The following is a 27,750-nucleotide window of genomic DNA, read 5'->3' on the forward strand; positions in this document are numbered from 1 at the left end:
CATAATTTATCCTAGTCGGCCTATACGTTATAGGTTATTCCTCTTTATTGAATGTGTCTTTTTTTCCCCGTGATTTTTGCAATTGTTATATCATTTCACTGTTGTATGTAGTACAGCGTGTGTCAGCTGGTCTAAAACTTTTTTTCCTTTTTTTTTTATACAGTTTTTGTGCCGCATATGTGCCGCGGCCGAGACCCCCATTTTCAGCCGAAATTTCCGTTCCAGGGGCGGTATTCTGAAAAGCTCAATTAGCAGTCAATTAGAGCATTACCAATTTAGAAAGCGATAGAAATTCATATTTCCCCCATTATTTATTTTCTTTAAATCGGGCCTCAAATTTGTGGTTTCTGGATCCAGTGCACGCCCATCACCCGTGGCCTAGCTATACCCCCGTTTCTTAAAGCCTGCATGAGTAAAGCTTTGGTCAAATTAATTTGAAATAACAATTTGAGTATATCTAACATTTCAATGTTGCAAAAGTGTAGTGTGGTCATTAAAACTTTTTGCAACACCGCTGATTCTTTGTGAAAATTTGAAATTGGGTTTATTTACGTACTAGAGCCCTAGCTCTTGGTATTAAATGATTAAGTTTTAAATTTTAAACGCTTATCTTACATATTTAGTGATTAAATAAGATCAGAAAGCTACAGATAGTGAATACATCCTGAATGAGCTATATTAATGGGAAGCTGTTTAATTTCAAAGAGGACAAATTTTATTTCAAAATTGTATGCAAATTCTCAGAATTTATATTTGTTTCATCTTCTTTACATCATAACTGTTTTTTGAATAGGAACATTCACATTTCATGGATTTTCCACTTTTTCTGATTGTTTTATTATGATAAATATGATATTTCCATCATCTTTTAGATATCTAGCAATTATTTTCAAATTTCAGATTCTAAAAAAATTATTATATCAACTTTTAATTCCCATAGAATTGGTTCCTTTTGAAATAAAACCCTAGTCATATGTCTATTTTTGCAAGTCCACTTCAATATGAAATTTGATTTGAGTAAAAAGAGCAAAATCAAACAAGAATGCTGAAAATTTCATCACAAAGCAGATGTCAAATAAGTTTATGACATTTGAAACCTTCACTTATTTTCTACAAAAAAGTTATATGCACAATAAAGTAATATGCAAATAAGAGAGCTAATGATGTTACTATTTCTTTATTGGTTTTAATTACAATATTTCACTTTTTGCAGATTTGACAATGACACTCCTCACTCAGATTTGACAATAATGACATTCATCAACAGGTTACAACAATGGCAATTCCACATGTTCAGGAAGATTTAAAAATCGACTCAAAACCAATCTTTTAATCAACAAAACAAGTAAGCTGCTGCAGTGACCAGTTATCTTTCTATTGATTTGTTATATGATTGATATTTCATTACCTCTTTATGTTTTTCACTTATAATTACTAATTATGTTATTTTCTTGCTATTTCATTTATTGATTTGTTGTTATTTATGGTTGGCATTAATTACCTCTTAATGTTGTACACTTATAATTTATACTTTGTTTATATTTAAATTTATTATATTGTACTTGTTTTATTTCATTCTGTTTAAACTGTAAAGTGCTTAGAAATTGTATTGTCTTGAGCGCTATATAAAAGCTCCATATTATTATTATATCAAACTTTGTTTCACATAGTAATGAGGAACAAATCAAATTCTTTCATACTTCATATATCAAAATACAAAAGAATTAGCGAGTGGGTAACGTCATTTGTTACCGATTTGCATACCAATCAGGATGTGCAAAACCGTTTTGTAAAATAAGCAGAATTTCAAAATATGTTTTTAATAAAAACATCACATGCGATCTTATTGAAATTCCCAGTGTTATGCTGGGTTTTTCCCCTTCTCTCTTTATTCAAACCAACTTTTTGTTGGGGTGGACTTGTCCTTTAATCACAAGCTAATTAACATTTTTGAAAAAAACTCATTTAGCGCTAGAACATGTTTTAGTTGGAGTCATGAGTATAACTGTTCCTTACAAATTTATATGCCCCCCCCCTATTGTTTTGATTTCTGAAAATAATACTCAGCATTGTAAGAGTTGTCTTTTTCACCAATTATTATACATGTGACACATAGGTGACAGTAATTTGTTAAAGCAACACTGATTCAGGAAAAGTTAAAATATTTAAGACACAAAACATTGAAACATTTAGGCATATCTTATCATTTTGACAAATTTTTTAATTAAAATATTCACAATATTTTAAAGGCATGATTTTGTACATTAGATTAACATTGTACTTCATCTTTTAAATTTCATGATACAACATTTTATTGAAAAATAATTGTCTTTCGTCCATTAATCGGAACTCTGCACAAAACAATATTAATATTAACATCAGATCCATAATATAGCTTTCATGTTGGATATTGATAAATATAAATATTATTATAGTGGAGAATGAAACTCTTGAAACGTACTGAAAGTTTAAGGAAAATTGAATAAACAATAAGATATGAGCATTTGAATGTTGAGATCACTAATGTTATAGAAATCCTCAAATTGGCAATGTGACCAAGATGTGTGCATGTCACACTTTCCATCACTTGTACATATTTTACTTAAATTTCTGCTTTATCACGTCTATCTGTAGATCAGGTGTTTTTTTTCATGCAAGGACATGTAAACAAATATTATAAATAATAATATAGGATTTGTATAGTGCACGTATCCACCTTGCTAGGTGCTCCTATATTACCCCAGCTAAGCTAGCCTACCGATTCTGGTACGCAAAGCTTTTTGAGGAATTACTTCCTGCCAGTACCCATTTACCTAACCTGGGTCGAGTGCAGCACAGTGTGGATAAAAGGAAAACACGCCATGGCTAGGATTTGAACCCATGACCCTCTGTTTGAAAGGCGAGTCAGAACCACTAGACCACAATGCACCCACATGAGGTTTCACAAAATACATCATAAACATGAGTTTATATTATTAGAATGAGCCCCAAAACAAATGTTTTTGGTATATCTTCAGTGCTAGAACGGGGGAGTTTTTGTGTGATATCACAAATCTTGGTCCCATTGTCGATATGAGGACCTCAATATAGCATAAATAATCTCAACAATCAAATCCTCTTAACTATCTCATTGTTTTACCAACTGTTCTCAAACTCTGCCTGATCTTTATTATTATCTGATTTTTCTGTTTTCATCCAAGCTATTCTTCCATGTGTTTCAATTTCCTTCAATACCAATCTATTTTGTCAGGCTTCTTACACATCACTATAAATTCAATCAGGCACTTACAGAGGCGGATCCAGGATTCACCAGGGGGGGGGGGGCAATTTAGATAGAAAACATGACAAGCAAAAACACCCTTCTTATTATTATCTGATTTTTCTGTTTTCATCCAAGCTATTTTTCCAAGCATTTCAATTCCTTTAATACCAATCTATTTTGTCAGGCTTTTTACACATCATTAGAAATTCAATCAGGCACTGACAGAGGCTGATCCAGGATTCACCAAGGGGGGGGGGGGGGGGGGGACTTTACATTGAAAAAATGACAAGCAAAATACCCTTCTTAAAAAGGTGAGCAAGGACTCCCCGCCCCCCATCTGCTTCTGAGCACAGATCAAGAGGATGGATAGTGTTGGAACTTGGAAGTAAGGATAGCAAAAGGTATATTTTCTGTGTGAAGACCCTGCCACTTTAACTTTCTTGCCAGCTTTTTCAGGATGGAAATTAAAAGTAAAGGATTGATGAGTATTTGTTGGGTTTTTTGCTTGTCAAAAAAATCTTTGAAAAATACAATTACTCAATTTTCTGCCCCCCCCCCCCGACTCATGTAAATCCTAGGTCCGCCCCTGTCCATCTAAGATCCTTGGTCCATCATTCATATTACAGAGAGCACTTCAGCTCTGCTTACAGTGATCAATGATCATTCATACATTAGTGGCCCTGTTGCAGAAAGTATTGCAATCAATCACCAACTAAAAAACCCAAATGCAACTTGATTTTTAACAAACTAGAAGCACACATGTGGAATTTGTGTTTGATTTCTTTTAGCTGCATGCATTTTAATGCAATTGTTTCTGCAATAGGCCCAATACCCCTCAGGTCAACTGAACAAGTCAGTAGTAACCATTACAATCCTACTTTTAATGACATGAAAATAATATCAATAGCATCCGGGAATGATTTAAACAGCAAACCCAGAAATGCAGTAAACTTTATTGTCATATAGATATATATGAAACACAAAATCTGTAATGATTTATTGCTGCGAAGAATTGAATGCTATATTGCAAGAAATCTGAAGTTGTAATCACATTTATCTTTTACTACATTCTTCTACTCTACATACATCAGTAATCATCAACCTTCAAATCATGCCCTTGGACAGGCAAGAAAAGGGCAAGGCGCAAGTATGGAAATTTCTTAGATTTTTTTAAAAATTGACTACTGGTATATGGCAAAGATGTTAAATGCATTTTATCCTTTTTACCATCGATTTTATATACTACAATTATTTTTGTGTCGTCATCCAGTATTAGACTGAGTTGTACATCAACTGATATTTGGGTATCATTGATGCTAAATTGCCTGTACAGTACCCGTGAGCAATTTAGTTCAAACAATTTAAATAGCTAACTTAATAAGTTAGAGGAAGAAGAAACTAACAATGAAAGATAATATACATCTGCTATAACTGTATGCGAGTCTATGACTTCTTTTCTTTCTTGAAGAATGATACAAATGCAATGAAGTTACCTAAAAAGCAAAAGAAAAAGTTAAATAGCTTGTTAGAATGAGATAATTCAATAGTGTGATTTCCCCATCCAATCACTTTCTTTATAAATGAACTCCTCCTTATACAGAAATTGGCACATTTGTAGGTACATGTATGTAGTATGTGATGACTTGACATTTGCTCCTGTGAAAATTGCTCCAAACTTAATTTTGTCTGAGATGTAGGGTTAGGGTTGCAATAGGGTTTTATGTTAGGTTTAGGGTAGGGTATATAAACCCAGGGTTGAAGATGGTAATTTGATTAGTGTGTGGGATTTAGAGTGGAGCAATTGTCGTTGGAGCAAATGTCATGGAACCATACTAGGTACATTATAGAGGTCAAAGCAAAGCAAGATTAAACAACTAGAATAGATATACACATATTTAAATTTCATTGGAAACCCATAAAGATTTTTTTTTAAACAAATAATATAAACAAACTACACATTGAAATATGAACACCACAGCCATATTGGTCCATTATCTTCTTGGATTCAATCTAACCTCTGATGACTGGTGTAAAGTAGTGGTTTAACTATGGATAGCCAATTGTGACACAAATATCTGACATTTCCAGCATTCCATAATTTCAGCACTTTGTTTATATATCATGGCTTAAAAGTTAAGGGAGCATTTCATAATTTTTTTTTGTCCAACAAGTTGTCGGATAAGACAACTTTCCTTGATGTTGATTAGCTAAGAAGCACTCTTACTATGGTAACTGTCCGATAAAACTGGACTTGTCGGAAGTTTTGTCCGACAAGTCCCTTCATGAAACGCACCCCATAATATGGGCCATTGTGTCCAGAAATTTCATCATGGCAGTTTTAACTATCCCCATAATAACAGTATAGTATTTTGACCCACTTCTGCATGATCATTCTGCAAGAAAATCCAGATAATTACAAACCTGGAGGAATCAAAACATGGATTCCGGGGAGTGGGTTGGACTTTGATGTGTGAAGTTCCTTGGTTATTATTATTATTATTATCATCATTCTGAATAGGGAAAGCCTTTCTACTCACCAATACAGAAAAGAGCAAAACCACCAACAGCAAATGGAATAATTACAGCATACTTTCTAGCAGGAAATAACTGATGAATTACTTGGTCCTCTTCAACAAATGGCTGTTTCAAGGAAAATAAATGATAAGAATCATGATCACCATCACATCTTCCTTTGACTATAAACTAATCACATTTCAGATTTCATCAAGAAGGTTGATGCTGTATCGGTATGTAATAGATATGCCTAATGTAACAGTAGGCCTAATATCACACATATGGGCATTGATTTTAAATCTTGAAGGTGGGCTGACTAACTTAATACCATGGTGTTATAATTTGAAACATTAATAGTAATACACCAACAACAAATTTAAATAAATAGCATACTGATGAAATAATGCTTACTAAAGCAATGATCCAAAATGTATAGTAGACAAACACCATTCCAGCAAAGGACAATAGTCCCATTCCAATCGCTTGATCTAGCCACGTTGCCTAATAAAGAAAAAAAAAGATAGAAAAAGCTTGATTCAACTGTGAGACAGTTTTGTGATCAATTATTTATTCAATTTAATACCATTTTCTCAAAAAAATTAAAGTGGTTATGTGGATGGGAATCAGACATACTATTTCATATCTCCTTCTAAATTATGAAAAATATTATTAGTCATCATGTTCAATTGAACTAGCACATCAGTGATGTGCAGCTCATCCGGCATCTCGCAACGAAATTTAACACAATTTTAATTTCAGCCCAGTTGACACTGTAGTGAATTATCTTGGTGACATAAATTGAGGATATAGAATTGAAATTGATGAAGAAATGACATAAAAGCATTTTTTGTGATAATTTTCATATAAATTACGCTTAAATAATTTCTAGTAAAAATTTCTAAACTCTGTGTAGAACCTTGGTGAACCTCATGCAGCTCTCAGATGGAACAAAATTAATCAGCAAATAAGTATTTTTTGTGAGTTTTGAAAATATATGAATAAATTAGCATATTCAATGTGTTTCAAAATTCTGTGTTGAAATTGAAATTGATCAACAAATGAAGGAGAAAAAATATTTTTTGTGATTTATGAATAAATTTTGCATAAAATTAGCATAAATAATTTTCTACTGAAAATTTCAGAATTCTGTGTAGAAGTTTGGTGAACCTCATGAAGTTCTACCAGATGGAAGAAAAAAATCAAAATCAGTCAACAATTAAAGAAGAAGCATTTTATGTGAATTTTTAAAAATACGCATAAATTAGCATATTTAATGAGTTTCAAAATTCTGTTTAGAAGTTTTGAATCCCCCACCTAATGCTATCATATAAAGCAAACAGAATTGAAATGACGAAGAAGAAGCATTTTGAAATTCAGTCAACAAAGAGGCATTTTCTGTGATTTATGAATTTTGCATAAATTAGCATAACTAATTTTCTACTCTAAATTTCAAAATTCTGTGTAAAAGTTTGAGCTTCATTCATTACGTGAATATAAATAATTAGCAGTATTATACTAATTATTTATAATCACGGAATGAATTTTTTTTATTTGTAAAATAATAATTTGTATAGATCTATAAATTGTTCTTTAAAACGGCATCGCTAACCGGATGTACGTCATACGTAAGCGGGTCAAGGGACGACCCTATTGTATTTGCGTTGTGTACATTTGGATCGAGGGATCTACACGACATCGGTCTGGTAAGAAACCTTTATTTTTTCACATTTTAATTGAATATTTTTTTAAACCTTCTTATGCATTATGAGGCGTAGTAAGGTGTGGAGAATAATAAAATCACGATCATTTACGTGATTTTTAATTAAAAAGATGGATTTCCTAGGGAAATCCATCTTTGTTTACATGTCTCTCTTATGCATATATGGGAGGGGATTCAAGACTCCAATGATGAAGAAGTATATGTCAATTTTTTTTAAAAACTAAAGTAAAGACATCATCATGGAGTCCTCAAGACTAAGTCTACAGTACACTTCACTACTTCTAGCCTAATACCCCGTATTTTACCCTTGTGGTCAGTTCCTTAGACCCCCATTTCAGGGCTTCGTGAGGCACACCCCCATCAAAACACAATTTGAGTGCTCACCCACCCCTGGGCGCTGGGTTCACGCCGCCCCGAGCGATGGCGGGGGAGCTCCCCGCCTCGAGCGAGTCTCCTACCGGTAGTTGAATGCGACCTGCGAGACAGGAGTAGGCGGTCGAATCTCGAAGTCTCACTCTTACGATACACACACACACTTACTCTTTCTCTCTTGATCTAAAATTGTAAAGAGGTTAAGTAGAATTCAAATATAAAAGCAAATTTAAGTTGTGTTCCTTACGTCTATGAACATAATTACAGAATAATTACCATTCTTTTTGCTTGAGGCTCGAGGTTGAATTGTTGATCGTTATACTATTATGGTAGACCTAACAAGACAAATTAAAAGGAAAATGAGCGGATCGCAGATGCAGAATATAGAAAAATAATTGTGATTCTTTATGATAATAAAACAAATATAAATATGTTTTTAAAAAAATATCAACATGACACAGGCCTATTGTAAATACATCAAAAGTTAATTGAATATGTGATCTGCTTCTCCGAAGGAAAACATTAGTCACATGCACCTGAACTGAGAAACACAGCCTCAATTAGTCAAATGGTAATTTCCGGGGTAATTTCTGTCTGATATGGTCAAATTTTATTTTGTTTGCTAAAATGGAATATATATGTCTAAGTTTGGGGGTCGTAGTTTCCCTTTATAATATGTAAAAAAAAATGGCCAATCAATTTTACCCCGCATTCTCATGATCGTTTTTTTAGAGTTTCAATATGATACCCAGAAAGTCAAAATCATTCATGACATTGAATATTTTTTTAGACAAATGAAGAATTGACCGAAATCCCCGCCAAAATGGAGGGAGGGAGCAATAATATTAATGATGACGCTGAGGATGACGATGATAATAACAAAAATATCATAATATTAATAATATGCATATAGATATATTTCATATTATTAACCGGATCAGACATCTGAGCAGTGCAACTTTTATACATTATTGCCTGCTTAAGACTGCATGGGATCAAATGGCCGGTCAATAAATTTCCAATTGTTTATCCACGGGCCCAATTTATTGCTCGCTCAGGAAAGTCAATGAGAAAATGCGTGGAAATGCAGCGGGCATTAAACAGAGCTAACATCCGGGTATTCTACGCGTTTTTGTACGCGTCCTTGAACTGCGCAGTGCTATTAATACGTCACAATCATGACAATGGTAATCAAGTTGAGACAACGCTGGATACTGCGTCCCTATATAGGCCAGCGACGCGTCATTTCAATTACGTCACAATGGTAAAGTTCAGAGGCCCAGTGCTCAACATGATAAACTAGCTAGATTCTCATTCTTAAACTTTAAAATATCGAAATTTTAACGATTTTTGCTCTAGATGTCTGATTTGTTAATAATAGCAATATTGACTGGCCTGGGGGCGAAAGGACATATATCGCCCAATCGCCCTCACTAAATTGATATCACCCTCGTCTACGACTTCGGGCGATATAAATCTAGTTTGGGCGATATATGTCGTATTGCCCCGAGGCCAGTCAATATTGCTTTATTACTGCCTCTTTGCAAACAATCAGTCATGATCAAATAGAATCATAATTCGAAATGAACTTATTTCATATAGGAGACGTACGAAAGATGACAAACAAACAATTTCGAGATGGGAAACGTAAGGTCCTATGCCACTTCTTGTATTTTGCCATTTACAAATTACAATTGCAAAAAATTGTTTTGATCAAAATAATCTCGAGCTAGATGGATATTTCTATGATACCGGTATGCACCAAAGAAAAGAGCGCCACTTCCGTCCCATTGTAATTTATTGTATGTGTACCGTCGATATCGATATATCATCCGGATTTAATACTGTCATGATCACTCGCAACTTCGTCCTTAAGTTCAAAGAAGATTTTATTTGAGTTCCTGAAACTGTATCACAGCATATTGTGGGTACAACAGCAGATAGTTGAAATTCGTCGACACATTTTTCCCTAGCCATAACTTTGTAAGTAGCAGACAAAATAACTGCCAAACTGCCAGTGCACCGCGGCATATATATTGATATAATGCCGCGGTGCACTGGCAGTTTTTCACGAGCAGCGCAAGCAGTGCATTTAACCCGGTACCGCCGGCGGCACTAAACCTGTGATTCGGTGGCCGTGGGCAGCCGTTTGTATTTCTTTGCGCGGCTGCTTATTAGTTATTGTCAGCCAAAAGGGCCAAAATTAACAATCTCAAAAATAAAGAAACTCTCAGAAATAATATCTCAGAAATACATGTAGTCTTTCAGAAATAAATGCAGTCTCTCAGAAAAAATTGCATTTTCTTAGTTAGAGTTAGACTTGGTAATAAATTAACTTCTTCAGAAACAAAAGTAAAGTAGGGGCCTACCGGTAAAGTTAGTGAATCAGGGACAACTCGTGAAAAAAAAAATCTCGTAATGGGTGGGACAACTCGGCCCGCGGTCCGAGATGTCCCGTGGTCCGAGTTGACCCGACCCCAAGTTAGTGTTTCAGAAATATTAACATCCAGAAATGAATACAGTAGTACTTCTGACGAATAAGACATTTTAGTCAGAAATAAAGAGTATTCAAACAACCAGAAATGGATATAATAAGGTTTATTGCTAATCAGAACCACAATGCGATATGGGTTTGAAAAGGGAAAGGGGGCAAGCAAGCTAGCTCCGCGCAGGTGACGTGCAGTGGTGCATTGTCCGCAGTGCGCGTGCGCAGAGCTAGTTTGCTTTCCCCTTTTCGATCCCATAACAAATTGCGGTTCTCTGTTTCTTTCCTCCTTCTTTCCTGTCCTGTCTTATGCCATATGAATGTATTTTTATGATTATGTATGTATTATGTTTTATGTATTATGTATGCGCTTATGAATCTTATTTTGGGCCATCCAAACAAGCCTGGTGAGCTTTAATTTGGTCCACCACTATTTCAAAATGTATTTTTATATTGCTTTGTATATATTTTAATTTTGTGGAAATAAATGAAATGAAATGAAATGATTAGCGATAAACCAAGTTATTGAGAAATAAAAGACACATCAGAAATAAATCTTGTCAATCATAGATGAAAGATTTTTAGAAATATATAAATCACAAAAATAAACGAAACGACTGAAAATAGAGTCTATGGCGAAATAAATGTTCGTTCTCAGTAATAAAAGTTGGAACCCGCAAATAAATGTTCGTTCTCAAAAGTAAAACTTGGAACTGGCATTTACATTGACAATTTGAATGCAATAGAGGGCGTAATAAGGTAGCTGCGTTACGACGACCATTATGCACCAAACAATAAATAACATTCTTTTTCCAGCTACGCCCGGCGCCCTCTTTTGCATTTGAATTGTCAATGTAAATGTGAGTTCCAACTTTTATTTTAGAGAACAAACATTTATTTCTTTATTTTTGAGATTGTTAATTCTGGCCCTTTTGGCTGCCCATAGCTGCTAACTATGGCAATAACTTTGTAATACATTTGTAGCTGGGTAGACTGATATATCCAGGGCTGGTGTAGGGGCCGCGGATCCGGTGCCTGGCAGATACGTACCGTACCGGGCCGCACGCGATATCTCAAACTAAATCAACCCCCCACTCCGATATTGCCAGGGCCGCAAATGCGCTGCCTAAAGTTACATGTAGGAACAGGGTGAAGCCATGATAAATACACATAGATGTAGTCAATCTGAACCAAATTCGCTGAAGGTCGTAGGTCAGAGGTCACGTGGGTCATTTCAAACATGAAAATGGCTTGTTTTCACAATAATTATTTTGTATTCAATATGATTTATAATTATTAAACTTGTCCCATGATGTACATGTATGGGTGACTTTGGAGTAATTATCTGATATTGTTTTTTTTTTATATGATTAAAGAAGTTTTAAGTGTGCAGATATCAAATAAAGTGCTTAGCCATACTTCTTGCATTCTTATAGTCTACTAAAACCAGATGTTTTAGTATTTCATTTGCATGCAGCGCGATAATGTACTTCTGTTCAGTAGTTTGTGAAAGCATGGACCTACTACTCTAGATCCATGGTAATAGCTCCATGGTTAAAGCCAACAGGAAGTTGATTTCCTTTAGTATGAACCAAGTGTGTGTAGTATACAATATCAAAATAATGCTAGTGTATGTTACAGACCTACATGTATGTTCAAATGCTATCTGAGTTTCTCTCCTACATGACTTGTAAGGGAGAATGAAACTAGTGGAACAAATTGGTTTGGAAAGTTTGTGAAAGAAGAAAAATCAAAGACTATGAAAGTTTGAGAACAAATAGACAAAGATGTCACACATGCAATTTGAATATAATTCATTCTATTTTTCTTAGCTCATGATTGGTACCAACTAGCAAGTTTTTCACTAGTTTTTTTTTGCCTTTCCCAAAGTAAGAACTTGCTATTAAATGTTAATTGTATCGCCTACTATTCAACTTTGAGGTCTTTCCATTATCAAACACCAAATAGAGTGGTCTATACCTGATGAAAGATAGAATAATTCAACATGAAAATACAGATTGTCTTATATTGTTCATCACTTTGAATATGAATCTTGTATTGCAGCGTTTGTCATAATTTGAGACACATAGGCCATTGCCCTTTATAAGTTTAAACATATTGGCTGCAGTATACCAGCAAGATCTGATAACCATAATGATAATAACGCGACTTTTCATATATCGTGCAGAGTCTCAATGCACATTAGACCCCCCCTTCCAATTTTTTTAAAAATGAATGAATAATGAAAGAAAGGGGGAAGCTAATTTGTTATATACCGTACTGAAAAAGGACCCATATTCATGAACCCTTCATTTTATTTTTTTTCTGATGTACATTGAGACCCTTTTGAAATGTAAAATGCACTACATAAGAACAGTCCTGTTGTGTAGTAGTAGTAGTATGCAAAGAGACCTTGTCTTTAATATAGTATCCATGATGGACTCTGTCAACTCTATATCTTTTAACAAATCTCAAATAGTGGATTTTCTTCCTCTTTCTTCTTTCAACAGCATGCTTTAAGATGGACAGGCAAAGATCATCCTGGATGATTATGAGCTCCTTTACTCCTTTCCAACATGGTTCTTTGAGGAATCTACATTACACCTCTTGCCGCATTAAGGCAATCATTTTGATTCTCCTCTCTGTATCAACCAAGATTATCAATGCTGCAGAGATAACCTGCACCAAAGAGACAAACTGCCGCTGCACTTTAAGTGACAATTCTCTGTACTATGATCTGGAGCCGATGGTGACAGGTGTGCCCCCGCCGTTCTTCAACAAATATGTAACAAATGTTACATATCTTTACGATCCTTGTCGGTCATTTTCTGAGACTGGTGTCCTGAGTGAGTGCACCGATGCTGCGTTGTGTAGCGAGAGATTGGGTGACATCTATCAGAACCTTGGCATTCATTCTACGTCAGAGTTTCATTATACACCTGATGGGGGTTCGGTCAAGCTAAAGCTTGTCTATCATAATGGTAGGTATCTTTAAGCTGTAGAAATACTTATTGAGGATTTTCCTGCCAAAATGTGGGAACATTTGCAAAAATGTAGTACATTTACATGTACATCTCTCAGTCTGAAACATGCGGCTAGCAAGGTTCATCACTGGAGAGTGCAAAAGAATACAGTTACATTGTGCACAATGAATCACAGTTACATTGTGCACAAGTGGGAACAACATAACTGAATATTGTTTTGCCAACTTTCCAGGGATTGCTCAGAATTCTAGTTGTTGTTACCCAGGTTTATTCTATTGCCATTCCCTGTTCATGATTTGATACTAAAATATAATTTGAGATAAAAATATTTTCAAGTGATTCTTGGTGGCAAATTGTTCATACAACATTGTTTAATATGGTTCACTGAAGCAGTTTGCAGTAGGATTTATGATTTCCATTATTTCTCTTCTGTCTACAGGAAAGAGTGGTGCATATCAGATCAATTCCACTGTCTGGCTAACGTGTAGAACTAACGGCATATCATATTTGGAGCTCAAGTCATATTCTCCCACTTACTACTTATTCGAGTTATTTTCACCCTTCGCTTGCCCAAAACCCGTCCCACCATCTTCTTCGCTTTCTGCTGGAGGCATTCTTTGCATCTTGTTTGTTGTCTTCGTAACAGTCTACTTTGTAGGTGGTAAGTAGGAAATTCTGATTTCCTTTATGTCTCATTTCTTGGAGATTCACCTTTCTCTGACACTCTGCCAGTACTTCAACAATTACACGGAAGCCCCCCCCCCCCCCTTCTCTCAGCCCTATTTGCCAGACATCCTCCCCTCTATATTAACATGCAATGCCTGCATGAAAAAAAAAACCATTGGACTGTATTGGAGTTTCAGGGGCTATTTATGAGTTTTCCATGGCTCTGTAGGGCATTTTGCGTGAGGATTTACCCGAAGTTTTCCTGTAATTTTTCTCCATATTTACCAGACACCTTCCAACCTACATGTATGATCTAGGCAGTGGCGGCTGCTGTATTTCTGCTGTTACGCTATAAAACGTGAACGATACACATGTATGTCAAGACTATACTGGGTGCTAAGCAAATTCTGCCTCTACTGTCTAGTACTTTATTTTTTGTTTACTTTTGATCGACTATGATGAGGTGAGCTGGTCTTTTGTATGAAAAACTGACACCAGATATCCGTTGATAAAAAAGAACACCTTTTGGAAGATTGGGAGTGTATGCTTTGCAGCAACTGTGTGTAGTCTCTTACTGCATTAGACATACATGTATCACATACATTTTCCACAGTAACATTAGACTCATAAAAGCAAAACAAATGGTTGTAGCTTCTGCCTAGATCAAAATAGCCTCACCCTCACACTGCCAGATTACTTGTTCTCTTGTCATTGGCCCGTATTCTGAAGTCAGGTTTAACCTAGACCATGGTCTAACTCTGCTAAAATTATGGGAAGCCAAAAGTGTCAAAATTTTTATTAACTTGTATGTTTTTTATGTTTACTGTGCTCTTTCCTGATTCATTGAGTGTGAAGACAATCATCTATTTATACTTCCTAGACAAGTATAAATGATTTGAGAGCCAAATGAGTTGAAATATGATATCTATTAGTCATTGATTTATGTAACAATTGGCCAGCCAACTTTAAACCTGAGTTTAAGGTAAACCCGACTTCAGAACATGGGCCATTATGTTCATATTTTATTATTTGGATTTCTGCATAGCGAGAGTCTCGTGTCTATCACATGAAAACCAAATGCAGATACAGGTGATATATCTGATGAAACTATCAATGCTGCTGTCAATTATACATGTAGAAAAACAACTAATTCAAAATGTTTATTTTTTTCAATTTTATTTATTGTGTCTAACATCGTTTTCCTTATTGAGCAAAGTTCAGTACACAAATGGTTTGCAATTAATCACCAAGACATAAGGCCAATTAAAATCACCATTCCTTGTTCGCATGGTTCAACATACCCACTATGAACCAATCAAAATCATTTCAAATTATCTATTAAATGCAAAACTTTCTGGAGAGCTCGAAATACATACCAAATTAAAGAAAAAAACCTACAGCGGCATCAACGAGTAAAAATACCCTGAACTTAAATATCTACTTAAAAATGATTTTATTAAGTTTGTTTTTAATTTTCTTGCTAGCCTTTAAAACAAAAGAAAATACTATCTTTGCAAGTGGATGAGATATCGCCAATGCTTTCTCTTTGTTTGAAAACACAATATTGGACTTCAATTTTGGATGGTAAAATGGTTATATTATGATATATTATCAAATAAATATTATTAGAAATGGTTAGTTGGAAATGAAAGTCAGAAAAAATTCAAATTTTTCTAGAAATGTAATAAGTATATATTATACGGCATAAAAGTAAACACCCCTATAGAGATTTTATTTAGCATAAAAATGCAATTAGTTTATTCTTACAGTTTGATTATTAGATTGATTGCATATTGATTGTCTATAATAGATAGCTCTAAAACATAGTTATATACCATTTTGCAATATTCTATTCAATGTCGCGTTCCTGTAAGGCTCAAAATATGAAGAAAAAAAACCATACTACTTTTTGGAAAATGGTGCTGTCTTCTCATTTTCTGCAGGGTTTATATATCTGTTCTTCTTCAAGTATGAGAGTGGAACAAATGCAATACCTCATCATGAGTTTTGGTCTTCTTTACCTGGCCTCATCAAAGATGGGTTTCTCTTCTTGATCTCATGTGGACACTCAAATAAAATGCAATCATCTGGACCTCAATATGATCAGATATAGACACATGTATATTTGGAAACTAAAGTGCCATCATCTGGACCTTGATATGATCAGATCTAGACATCACATGTATCTGTTGATATTCCAATAAAATGCAATCATCTGGACCTTAACATGATCAGATCAAGATATAGAATGCCATCATCTGGACATCAATTATCAGATCATGACGTGTCCTGTATCTGTCAATATTCCAAAAAAGCAATCATCTGGACCTCAATGTGATCTGATCAAAATATCTGTATACGCAAATAAAATGCCATCATCTGGACATCAATATGATCAGAACTAAACACATCTCCTGAATCCGTCGATCTTCCAATAGAATGCAATCAGAATGATCAGATATAAATACATCTTAAGTTTAAGAAATGTTCTTACTCTGCCATTGTCTTCCTCTGCCTATGTATCATATAACACTGTGCAAGCATAAACAGGATTTAGGCAGTCTTCATAACATAGAAATAACATTTTCAACATTTTTGCCCCTTTTTTCATACATCTTCCTTTTTCATACATGTCTGAAGAGTTTTTATATAAGTGAGGTATTCATGCCTTCAGATTGATTTGATTGCTGTAAAACCCAGCGAATGCTTATCTTTACTAACTGAAAATCCATGCTTTACATGTAGCATTGATACTGGTTAAAAGTATTTGGACTTCCAAGGTTTTCTAGAGCTATTGTCTTTACTTGGTACAATATTCTTCACCATGAAACAGGGATAGTTTCAGTAATGCTAATTATTAACAGGCAAGTCATAGGATCTTTCTTAGTACATTGTCATAGAAACTCTTTACACCTTCGTACATGTAATGTACATCATTGATTATGGTTCATCATTCTTTTTACCATTAACTTATTACTCAGTCACAATAACAAAGGTCATGAATGTATATAAACAGATTCTTGGGATCTTGTGCATAGTAAAAATGTATGCCTTCATCAATACTAAATCTGAAATATTTTGCTCATTTAACATTAGGAGTGGGCTATAAATGGGTGATTTTTGCTTTTACTGTGGGAACCGTTTTTTGTGTTCCTTTTACCTTATCTCAACATGAAATGACAATATTTTTTGTCTCGGGTCCGAGAAAAAAGTGTGCCGGGCCAAACTCCAAAATGGCCGCCAAAACCCCCCAAAATCACAGTTTTGGCCACAACTTTTTTATTTGGTGGTCAATTTCTCTGGTTTTGGTGTCTATTCATATGTTTTGGGGGGCAGGCAATTTGTTATTCCTATAATTAGTACTTTTAAACCATTATTTGTAGAGTTAAAAGGTAATTATACCTAAATTTCCCCATTTTTGTAGCCTTTTTTCAGCCAATAGTGGGTTTTATCATCCTGGGGTTCTGGGATATTAAATGGCACGAGGTAAACAATAGCAAGCAGCTTCATTTAGCTATATTGCTTTTATTCCTCCACTTTGGGTTTTATGGATATTTGTGAAATATATCTTATCAGATAAAATAAAATGTCATTTATCCATAGGGGCTATACGGTGTACAATGCACTGTACATACTACACTGCATATATCCATGCATTGACCACCATGGCATATGACAAGGCCTGTGACAAGGCCTGAATATAAACTATAGTGTCATAGAAATGAGCTTCAAAGGTTTAGAATTAGATTGTGAATTTGATTCCTTGTCAGCTGATGTACATGATGAAACCATCAACGTAAATTGCACTTAAATATCACATGCATGTATATATCATATACGTACATAACATTTTTAGCCATATCTCCTTCATTTGGAGGCTTTTTTTTACCTGGTTCCGGTGTCTAACTGGCCTATGTTTATGGGGTCAGGTAACTACTAGTAACATGGTAACGCTGATCAACAGCCAATAAGAATAGAGGATTGCATCCAAGTTACCATTAAGTTAAGTTAACATAATGGTAAATTTTTATGCAACGGGGCCCAGAATAGCTACAGTGTAAATTACCTCTCTCCGCCCCCTCAATTAGCATATTTGACAAAACATGTCCTCAATTTCTGAGACAAAACATATCTTCAATTTCTGAGGCATCTAATTCTAAACCTGAGAGCTCATTTCTATGACACTATTATAGTTTATACAAGCCTTGTTATCTGTCATGGTGGCCAATGCATTTATGCAGTGCAGTATGTATAGTACATTGTATACTGTATAGCCCCAATGGATAATTGACATTTTTTAATTTAACAAGATATATTTCACAAATATCCGTAAAACCCAAAGTGGAGGAATAAAAGCAATATAGCTATATGAAGCTGCTTGCTATTGTTGACCTCGTACCATCTAATATCCCAGAACCCCAGGATGTTTTTGGCTGAAAAAAGGCTACAAAAATGGGAAAATTTAGGTATAATTACCTTTTAACTCTACAAATAATGGTTTAAAAGTACTAATTATAGGAAAAACAAATAGCCTGCCCCCCAAAACATATGAATAGACACCAAAACCAGAGAAATTGACCACCAAATAAAAAAGTTGTGGCCAAAACTGTGATTTTGGGGGGTTTTGGCGGCCATTTTGGAGTTTGGCCCGGCACACTTTTTTCTCGGACCCGAGACAAAAAATATTGTCATTTCATGTTGAGATACATTACAAGGAATAAAAAAAAACTGTTCTCATATTTAAATTACTAAAAAAGTATTTTTGACCTAATGTATAGCCCACTCCTATTAACATCTAAAGTTTTCATACATTCTTCATCTAGTCCCGAACCAGGTAATTCTTTGATCCATAAGGACCTTGTGACCTGCAATAAAGGTTACGAATCACATCAGATCACCATCTGCATCCATGAGCTGTATTCAAAGTTTATTTAACAACAGGCAACTTCAAAGGATATGACAAACATTAAGAGATTCATTAGATATGTGTAATGTTATAACAAATCAGATATTTTCAGATTTTCACAATCAATTTGTTGTTACCTTGTTAGCCCTTGCCTATTGGACTGTTGTAATAATAATGTGAACATTTGTAATGTGCCGGTATCCATCATAAAAAGATGCTCATGGCGCGATATAGAAAAGAAAAGAAGAAGAAAATTAAACTTACTAAAAGGGAGGGGGGTTATAGTTACTTAAAAGCTTACGTGAATAACCAGGTTTTCAGACTGTTGCACTGTCGATACTCCTAGTCTGAATAAGCCTTCAAAAACCTTTTGGCTAAAGCTATCTACATGTAGGTAATTCTTGTGAAAAAAGGAAAATTTGTGTTTATTTAATAGGATATGACCTCTTACCTTTGACCTCATTAACCCAAAATCTGGTCAGATCATTGTCACTCCTATATTCATACATGAGCAAGGTTTGAAATCAATTCATCAAAATCCTGTTCCTAAAAGTAAACTGATATTTTTGTTTTGAAACAACTTTAATTTTGATCTTTATACTGTGACCCCAAACTTGAATCAAGAATAGATCATGTTTACTCATACATGGGCCGAGTTTCAAGTTGACCTCTCAAATGGTTGTTTAGTTATGGCAAGAACAAGTTATTTTCATGTATATTTACATGTATATGGTGGGTATTGTGGGCTGATACATAAAAAGTACTTTTATTTTTTGAAAATCATTTTTTTCAAAATCCTTATCACAGTGTGAAGGTTCAATTGTTGAAACTTCTTAAGAACAGCAATATTTCACTTTGCATATTTTAATGTTACTTTCACAGAAAATGTACATGTGTCTGACGAAATTGTTTGTAGCAAAATTGATCTTTTTGCTTGATTTATATTCTTGTCTTCCATTTTACAATAAATTATAACAAAGATTTATATAACATTAAATTGCATTTTTAACTGTTATTGAGGTGTGGAACAGTTTTGAATAAATTATGAAGGGGTTTTATTTATTTCCATAGGCTAAGAATTATTCACATCAAAGGGAATTAAACATTTGGAAGAAGTGGGCTTGTGTGGAAACAGATTAAAAATCAAAGAATAAGAACAAAGAAAGTTTGAGAAAAATAAGACAAATAATGACAAAGTTATGAGCATATGAATATTGCGATCACTAATGCTATGGAGATCCTCCCATTGGAAATGCGTCAAAGATGTGTGATGTCACATGTGAACAACTTTCCCTTTGATGGACTATAAAATGTCCCCAAAATGTCTCTTTTTGCTCTTTGTTATATGGTAATATTAACTCTTTATCCATAACTTTGAAAATCTGTATTACACGCCCTCCTATTGAAATACATGATCTGATAGATGTGATAAAGAGACAGTTTAAGTGAAATATATATAAAAGTAATGGGAAAGTTTTCACGTGACATCACACATCTTTTTCGCATTGCCGATGGGAGGATCTACATTAAAATAATGATCTAAACTTCAAATGCTCATAACTTTCTTATTGTTCATTCAATTTTTCTCAAACTTTTGTTGATCTGTCTTTAAGTTTTATGTTTTCGCACAAGCTATCTTTTTTCAAAGGTTTCATTTTCCTTTAAGAATTATAAAAAAAGTTACAATATAATGTGACTATCGCAATATAATTTATTTTATTCAAAATGAATTATCCTGAACTGGAATACTGATATGAACAAGGAGAATTTCTAAAATTTAATATCTAGTAGGACTCAAAATAGGCAACAACTTTTTTTTTGTCATAAAAAAAGGATGTCTCATGTCATTCGTTTTGATCAGGTTAAATTATCTAGTTACAATATGTCTTCCAGCAAAACTTCGTAATTTAAAGGGAGAATATAGAAATATTGGTATACTTTGATTGTGGTATATTGATTACATATTGTCTTCTTAATAACAAGATACAATATGCAATATAATTGTTAGTATTCCATACTTCCAGAGTAATTTAGCTTCCAATGGCTTTCTTCATGTTATCATGTCCGTCGTATTCATACACATGACACTATTTCAGTGACAACTAGGTTGGAAGAATAGTTCAATACCTCTCCTTTACAATCGTTTATATTTTTACGACAGTCCGTATCCTTTTCATCAGATTGTTTAATCTCTTCATACCGTAGAGGGCGTGAATGTTTTTTGAAAAGGAAGAACCGATCCCTCGCGAAGAATCTTTGATGAACGATACAAAGGATCAAACAGAATGTGGACAAGAAAGACATTCCGATTGTAGAGTAAAATGCTGTTTGGTATGTTCCAGTCCTGTCAACGCTCTCTCCTGTAAATGATTTAAAAAAAAGGGAAAGTTAATCCGATCGGCTGATTCCGAATTCCGAGCAGGACTAATCCCTGGCCCTGGACACCCGGGGGGGGGGGGGGCACTTCCATTCACGAGTGGATACCATGCGCGACCATGGGGTCTCGAAAAGCACCCTAAACACGTAATTTCCATATTCTGAAAATGCACCCCTTAACAAGTATTGGCGTCTAAAACCCTACCCTTAACAAGTATTGAAAATAAAACGATACTCTTGGCAAATATTTCCTGAAATGAACCCCTAAACAAGTACAGGAATGTTTTATTGTTACGGGTCCTTCGGTCTTCGTCTTTACCTTATTTGGTTTAGTACGACCACCCCTTCTACACCTCGCGCAAATCGGACTCTAAACATGAAGTGTTGGGGCAAAAAGGACATCCTTTATAAAACATTTGAATTTTGTTTTATCATCCCCGCAAATTCGACCCTAAACACGTAATTTTCCCAGCGAAAAAGATACCCTTTTTTCATTATTTTTGTGTTTTTGACACCCTTATCACGTTACGTACGTAACGTGCCCTATCGTGAAAAAAATATAATTTTTACATGTTTTTTTGGTCGCGCATGGTATCCACTCGTCAATGTTCATGTAAGTGGCCCCCGGGCCTGGACATTAACCTCTGACATACACCTCTAATCGAGAAATAGTATCACTTTGCTTTCAAAATGTTATCTCATTTCAGAATTCAATGTGTTATTGATAAAAGCATAATCTATCCCCCGGGAGGGGGGGGGGGGCACTTTCATTGACAAGTGGATACCATGCGTGACCCACTGATTCGAATACTATAGATCAGTAGCATAACCGTGACCCCCAAAACACGTAAAAAGATTTCTTTTTCAAGATAGGGCACGTTACGTACACAGCGTATATAATAAGGGTGTCAAAAACACTGGCACGTTACGTACACAGCGTAATAAGGGTGTCAAAAACACTAAAATAATAAAAAAGGGTATATATATTTCGCTATAGGAACACTCCGTGTATACTGTCCAATTTGCGAAGGTATAAAAAGATGCACTTTTTGCCCCAACACTGGCGTGTTTAGGGTACGATTTGAGCGAGTTGTGTGTGTGTGTGTGTGGGGGGGGGGGTGGTAGTAATAATAATGGGCATTTATATAGCGCCATCTATCTAGAAATATGACATTCTGAGGCGCGTTGTTATTATTATTACCCCGGTGGTACTAAACCCAGGCCCCCCCCGGGGGGGGGGGGGCAATTCCATTGACGAGTGGATACAATGCGCGACCATGGGGTCTCGAAAAGCACCCTAAACACGTATTTTCCATATTCTGAAAGTGCACCCCTTAACAAGTATTGGCGTCTGAAACTCTACCCTCAACAAGTATTGGAAACAAAACGATACTCTTGGCAAAGATCCCTGAAATGGACCCCTAAACAAGTACAGCGATATTTTATTGTTATGTCACGGGTCGATCCGTCGGTCGTCTGTTTAACTTTTACACACCATTTGGTTTAGTACGGCCCCACCTATAGCTTCTACACCTCGCGCAAATCGGACTCTAAACACGTAGTGTTGGGGCAAAAAGGACATCCTTTATAAAACATTTTAATTTTATTTGATCATCCCCGCAAATCTGACCCTAAACACGTAGCTTTTCTAGACAATAATTATGAATAATTTGTGTCATTTAAGTATTGGATGTGTACTGTTATAGGATTTGAACCCAAATTGGCTCTCCATACTTAAACCACAAATTTAAACCACATTCCTTCTATTTCCGTACTTTAACCCGGGGTTTAATTTAAACCCGAGTTCAGAAGACGGGCCAATGAAAGTAAAGGTACAGCCGACGTCCATGGTACTTGTAAAGGGGGTCATTTCAGGGAATACTTGTCAAGTGTAGCCTAGCGTTTTGTTTCCAAAACTTGTTAAGGGTTGGGTTTCACACGCCAATACTTCAAAAGGGTGCATTTTCAGAACATGGAAAATACTTGTTAAGGGTGCTTTTTGAAACCCCATGGTCACGCATGGTATCCACTCGTCAATGGACGTGGGGAGTTTAAAAAAAATTCTGCAAACTCAATTTGGCAAAGACGATAAAAAATTTTGTCGGCATGTCCAATGTTTTGGAAAGCCTATTGATGCTGATGGCAGTGAAAATTGACGAAAAGCGCAAAACTTCGAACGATTCGAACATCAAGCGCAGCAGGCAAAGTTTGACAGAATTAATTTTACGCCGGTACGCCATATCGAGCCCCCTCGCATTTTTTTGCTCATTACACCACTGCCACGCACAATGGATAGTGTCATAAATCCCCAGTGATGATTGATAGTAACATATTAACATGTCATGATCACCATTCTTCCTGTGGATAACGCCATCAATAAGTGATCAGTAATATTATTTGCCTGCGGTACGTTTGTATAGCAGGCAAATGTTGTTTTATCGTTTTAATGTATTCATTCTTACGCCGTGGTCCGGCGCCTTGATTGAAAGGAAGAATGGGCACAATGGTATGCATAACAGGTGTCATAGATGAACACGCTATAGGGCGTGGCAATGGAAAGTGTATGTGTAAATCATTCTAGCTTGTGACAGCACCAAGACAATATGGAGCCGACCGCAGTAGCCAGTTTTGTGGACTCGAAAATACGTGAAAGCCAGGCGGGCTTACTTACGCAGCTTGATACTCTTATTACTAATAAACTCGGGGCTTTTCAGCAACGCATCAGTGACACTCAACGTGATTTGAGTGAGGCTCAAATCGCAAAGATTGAAGATATGAGCAAGGATCAATACAAATTTCGCAAACACGACAACGAAGAGCAGTATAAAGTTAACGTGAAGGTTACGAGGAAACTCAAGGAGGCTGACGCAATTCGAGCACCAGCACAAGTTTTGGACCTCCTTTGCAGTCACAGGAGCCGCCGAGAGCTACGCGTTTGTTCGCTGGCAGGAAGCCTGGCTCGTGTTTCGCCTGTGGCAAGGCGGGGCACTGGAGGGCTGAGTGCAGAGAGATGGGCGGCGATGCCTCACAGAAAGCAAAGTTAAGTGAAAATTATTTCACATTAAATTTGACAAATCGTGCCTCAGAGGCCATAAAGAAAGCTTTGTTTGTTGGCACTTCAAAACGTGCAGATAAAGTGTCATCTCCTGTAGGGAGATTACGTGAAAACCTTGAGTCTTGGGCAAATATAAATGCTAATGAGGTGGTAATGGATGTGATAGAGCATGGATATAAATTGCCATTTTATTCTGATCCAGAAAGAGTGGATTTGACAAATAATCGTTCGGCATTAGATAATTCTAATTTTGTTGAAGAGATCAGTAGATTGTTAGAGAAAGGTTGTGTTTCACAGGTTAATGAGAATCCCTTGATCATAAATCCTTTGACCGTATCTGATAACAAGGGTAAATTACGTTTGGTATTGGACTGTAGGCATATTAATCCTCATTTATTTAAGGATAAATTTAAGTATGAAGATTCAACTGTTGTGGCAGATATTTTTGGAAAAGGTGATTTTGTGTTTACATTTGACCTCAAAAGTGCTTACCATCATGTCGAAATTCATGAGGAACATAGGCGGTATTTGGGTTTTGCATGGGAAAGTAATAGTGTAAGGAAATTTTATGTTTCTAACGTATTGCCATTTGGTATTTCGACGGCAGGATATGTATTCACGAAGGTCATGAGGGCAGTTGTAGGTCATTGGAGGGAGCAAGGGCATAACTGGTTTTGGTTATGGAGGTTATGTTGTAGAATGTGAAAATTCAGAACTCATGGGAGTTTGGTCAGAATCTGAGAGGATTCAAAGCTCCACCTGGAGGGAGCTGGAAGCTGTTGTGAGAATGGCTTTATCTTGTAAAAGTAGCCTGGAAGGGCATAGTGTACGGTTGTACACTGATAATAAAAATATGGCAAAAATTGTGAATGCAGGCAGTAGAAATTCTGTTCTGCAAAGTAAAGCAATGGAGATTCGCAGAATACGTGAAGAAACAGGAATGAAGATTTGACCCGGTTTGGATACCGAGGACTGAAAAAAAAATGGGCCGATCATTTGAGTAGGACGGCTGATAGTGATGATTGGCATATCAGCTGGAGTTTATTTCTACAACTAGATGCTAGATGGGGTCCGCATGTAGTTGATAGGTTTGCTTGTAACTATAATGCTAAATGTGAAAGGTTCAATTCAAAATGGTGGTGTAGAGGGACAAGTGGTATTGACACTCTTTGCCAAAGTTGGACAGATGGTCTAAATTGGTGGGTACCAACACCTCGTTTGATTGCTAAAACTGTGGATAAGTTGTTTCGGGAAAAAGCAAATGGCTCTTTAATTCTGCCACTTTGGAGATCTGCGCCATATTGGTCGAAGGTATGGAATGGGTCGGAATTCTATTATTTCATTAAAGATTTTGAGATCTTGAATTCTGATGTTGTCAAGAAAGGAAAAGGGAATAATGGAATATTTGGCAGCAAGAAGAGTAAATTTTCCATGATAGCGCTCAAAGTACGTTTTTAGTTGTGTTTCATATTTATTTTTTCCAGATCTAGGTATCCAGGAGAGAATTCAGGGAGAGATCGAGGCAGCTGGGATTAAATCGGACAAGTTTCCTGAGCTTTCCAGGATTATGGCTCAGCAGATGTTGGACGCTAAGAGTGAAAGCACTACAAAGAGGTATTGTTCGGGTTTTGATAGATGGAAGACATTTATTTTAGCGGAAGGAGGTGATCTTTTACCAGCACAGCCGATTCATGTCGCTTTATACATTTCTAGTTTAATGAATCAAGGGTCTTTAGTCAGTGTTGTGCAATCCGCTTTATATTCAATTAAATGGGCACACAGTATGATTGGAGCAAGTGATCCTACTGAAAATTCTTTTGTTAAAAACTTGATGGAGAGCGCAAAAAGGCAATCATCGAAACCGATTGTGAAGAAGGACATAGTGACATCTGAGCAAATCATTGAATTATGTGAAAAATACAAAGGGAGTAAAGCCATTGTAGTGTGGAGAGATCTCGCTTATATAGTGCTTAGTTATTCTGGTTTTTTTGAGATCTGATGAAGTATTATCTTTAAAGGGAGCTGATATTGAATTTCAGGAAGATTTTATGTTAATTCATATCCGTAAGAGCAAAACGGATCAATATCGTCAGGGTAATTCTGTTGTAATTAGTATGGGGCAGACGAGTGCTTGTCCTGTTAGCATCTTGAAAACTTATGTTGAAATGGGGAACATAAATGTAGCTTCAGGGTCTGATGAGTATGTTTTTAGACCATTGTATTGTAACAAAGGAAAAAAGGGGCTAACAAAGAAAAACAAGCCCATTAGTTATACAAGGGCCCGTGAAACAGTTTTGGCCCGGTTACGAGAAGTTTGCGGTACTGCAAATTTAGGTCTTCATTCTTTAAGAGCTGGTGGAGCTACGGCAGCGGCCAGGGCTTCGGTACCAGATAGGATGTGGAAGAGGCATGGAAGGTGGAGAAGCGAAAAGGCCAAAGATGGCTATGTTGAAGATAGTATGGAGCATAGGCTATTGGTTTATAAATCTTTACATTTGTAGGATATTCATGTATATACATGTGTTTCATATGGTTATGTTTTTATTTGGCTTAAATATGGATTGAGGAAATCAGTTATTTTTTTATATATATGCAAATCACACTACCGGTACTTTATTAAATTGGCTGAAATGTATAAGTGTTGAAAAGCCATAACTTTGAAGGAGTATATTATAATAAGGGTTCAATTTGTTTTATGCATCATGCATTTGGAATTGAAATTCACAGGTTTCATAGGCTATTAATATTCACATAAATGAAAGTGTATGTAACATGAGTCGTGATGTTATTTGGCATATAAGGTAGTCGTTTGAAAAATCATCAAAGATAATACTAATATTTGATGGGAGTATGGTTGGAAATTTTTGATGTACATATTAGATGACGATAAATCTAATTTGTTTTCTGTGGCAGAGTTTATACATGAGCACTACGATAATGTCTAAATTTGTACGAAAATCAGTATAGAACATTTTAGATATAAATGTTTAATTTGTTTTCATATTTTAATAATTGCCTTTAAAAATGAAATTTTTTAGGCTAAGGATTATTTATTTTGTTAAATTGGTATTGCTGCAGAAACAATTGAGTAACTATTAGGTTTTCTCGTGAATTTCCTCAAGCTCGTTATAGCTTTTGTTCCCGTTCTTTGAAATTCTAGTCGTCCCACAAGCTATCCCTCAATATATATTGTATATTGTGTATTTTGTTTTGGTTGGTTGGGAGGGATGGAAGTATAATGTAGGAGTGTAGAGAAATGGCGTTTTTTGTTTCGGATGTTTGTAAGATGTTGATTTAATAGAGAAGACTATTATTTGCCTGCGGTACGTTTGTATAGCAGGCAAATGTTGTTTTATCGTTTTAATGTATTCATTCTTACGCCGTGGTCCGGCGCCTTGATTGAAAGGAAG

At 35.6% G+C, this 27,750-nt stretch overlaps 2 protein-coding genes across 3 annotated transcripts in view; one reads left to right on the forward strand and one right to left on the reverse strand.

Annotated features, from left to right (window-relative positions):
- The first annotated feature begins 9,693 nt into the window (after positions 1-9,693).
- LOC129277986 (cation-dependent mannose-6-phosphate receptor-like) lies at positions 9,694-17,083 on the forward strand. Its single transcript, XM_054914176.2, has 4 exons — positions 9,694-9,851; positions 12,864-13,334; positions 13,777-13,998; positions 15,947-17,083. Exons 2-4 carry the CDS (start codon positions 12,875-12,877, stop codon positions 16,114-16,116), a joined length of 852 nt encoding a protein of 283 aa, XP_054770151.2. The 5' UTR covers positions 9,694-9,851; positions 12,864-12,874; the 3' UTR covers positions 16,117-17,083.
- Positions 17,084-18,906: 1,823 nt separating this feature from the next.
- LOC129277987 (monocarboxylate transporter 9-like) overlaps positions 18,907-27,750 on the reverse strand; it is a 90,336-nt gene continuing 81,492 nt past the window's right edge. Inside the window, exons 7-8 of one of the 2 annotated variants that reach the window (XR_010295827.1) lie at positions 20,423-21,269; positions 18,907-20,181 (exon numbers count right to left, since the gene is read on the reverse strand). Coding sequence is in view for 1 of the 2 variants with exons in the window: in XM_054914177.2 (XP_054770152.2) it covers positions 20,983-21,269 (287 nt within the window). In the remaining variant the exon portion in view is untranslated. Of the gene's footprint in view, positions 21,270-27,750 lie in introns of both variants that reach the window. The other variant, XM_054914177.2, reaches the window with a different exon arrangement.

The sequence above is a fragment of the Lytechinus pictus genome, chromosome 15 (genome assembly GCF_037042905.1).
Source record: "Lytechinus pictus isolate F3 Inbred chromosome 15, Lp3.0, whole genome shotgun sequence".
NCBI classification, from domain to species: Eukaryota; Metazoa; Echinodermata; class Echinoidea; order Temnopleuroida; family Toxopneustidae; genus Lytechinus; species Lytechinus pictus.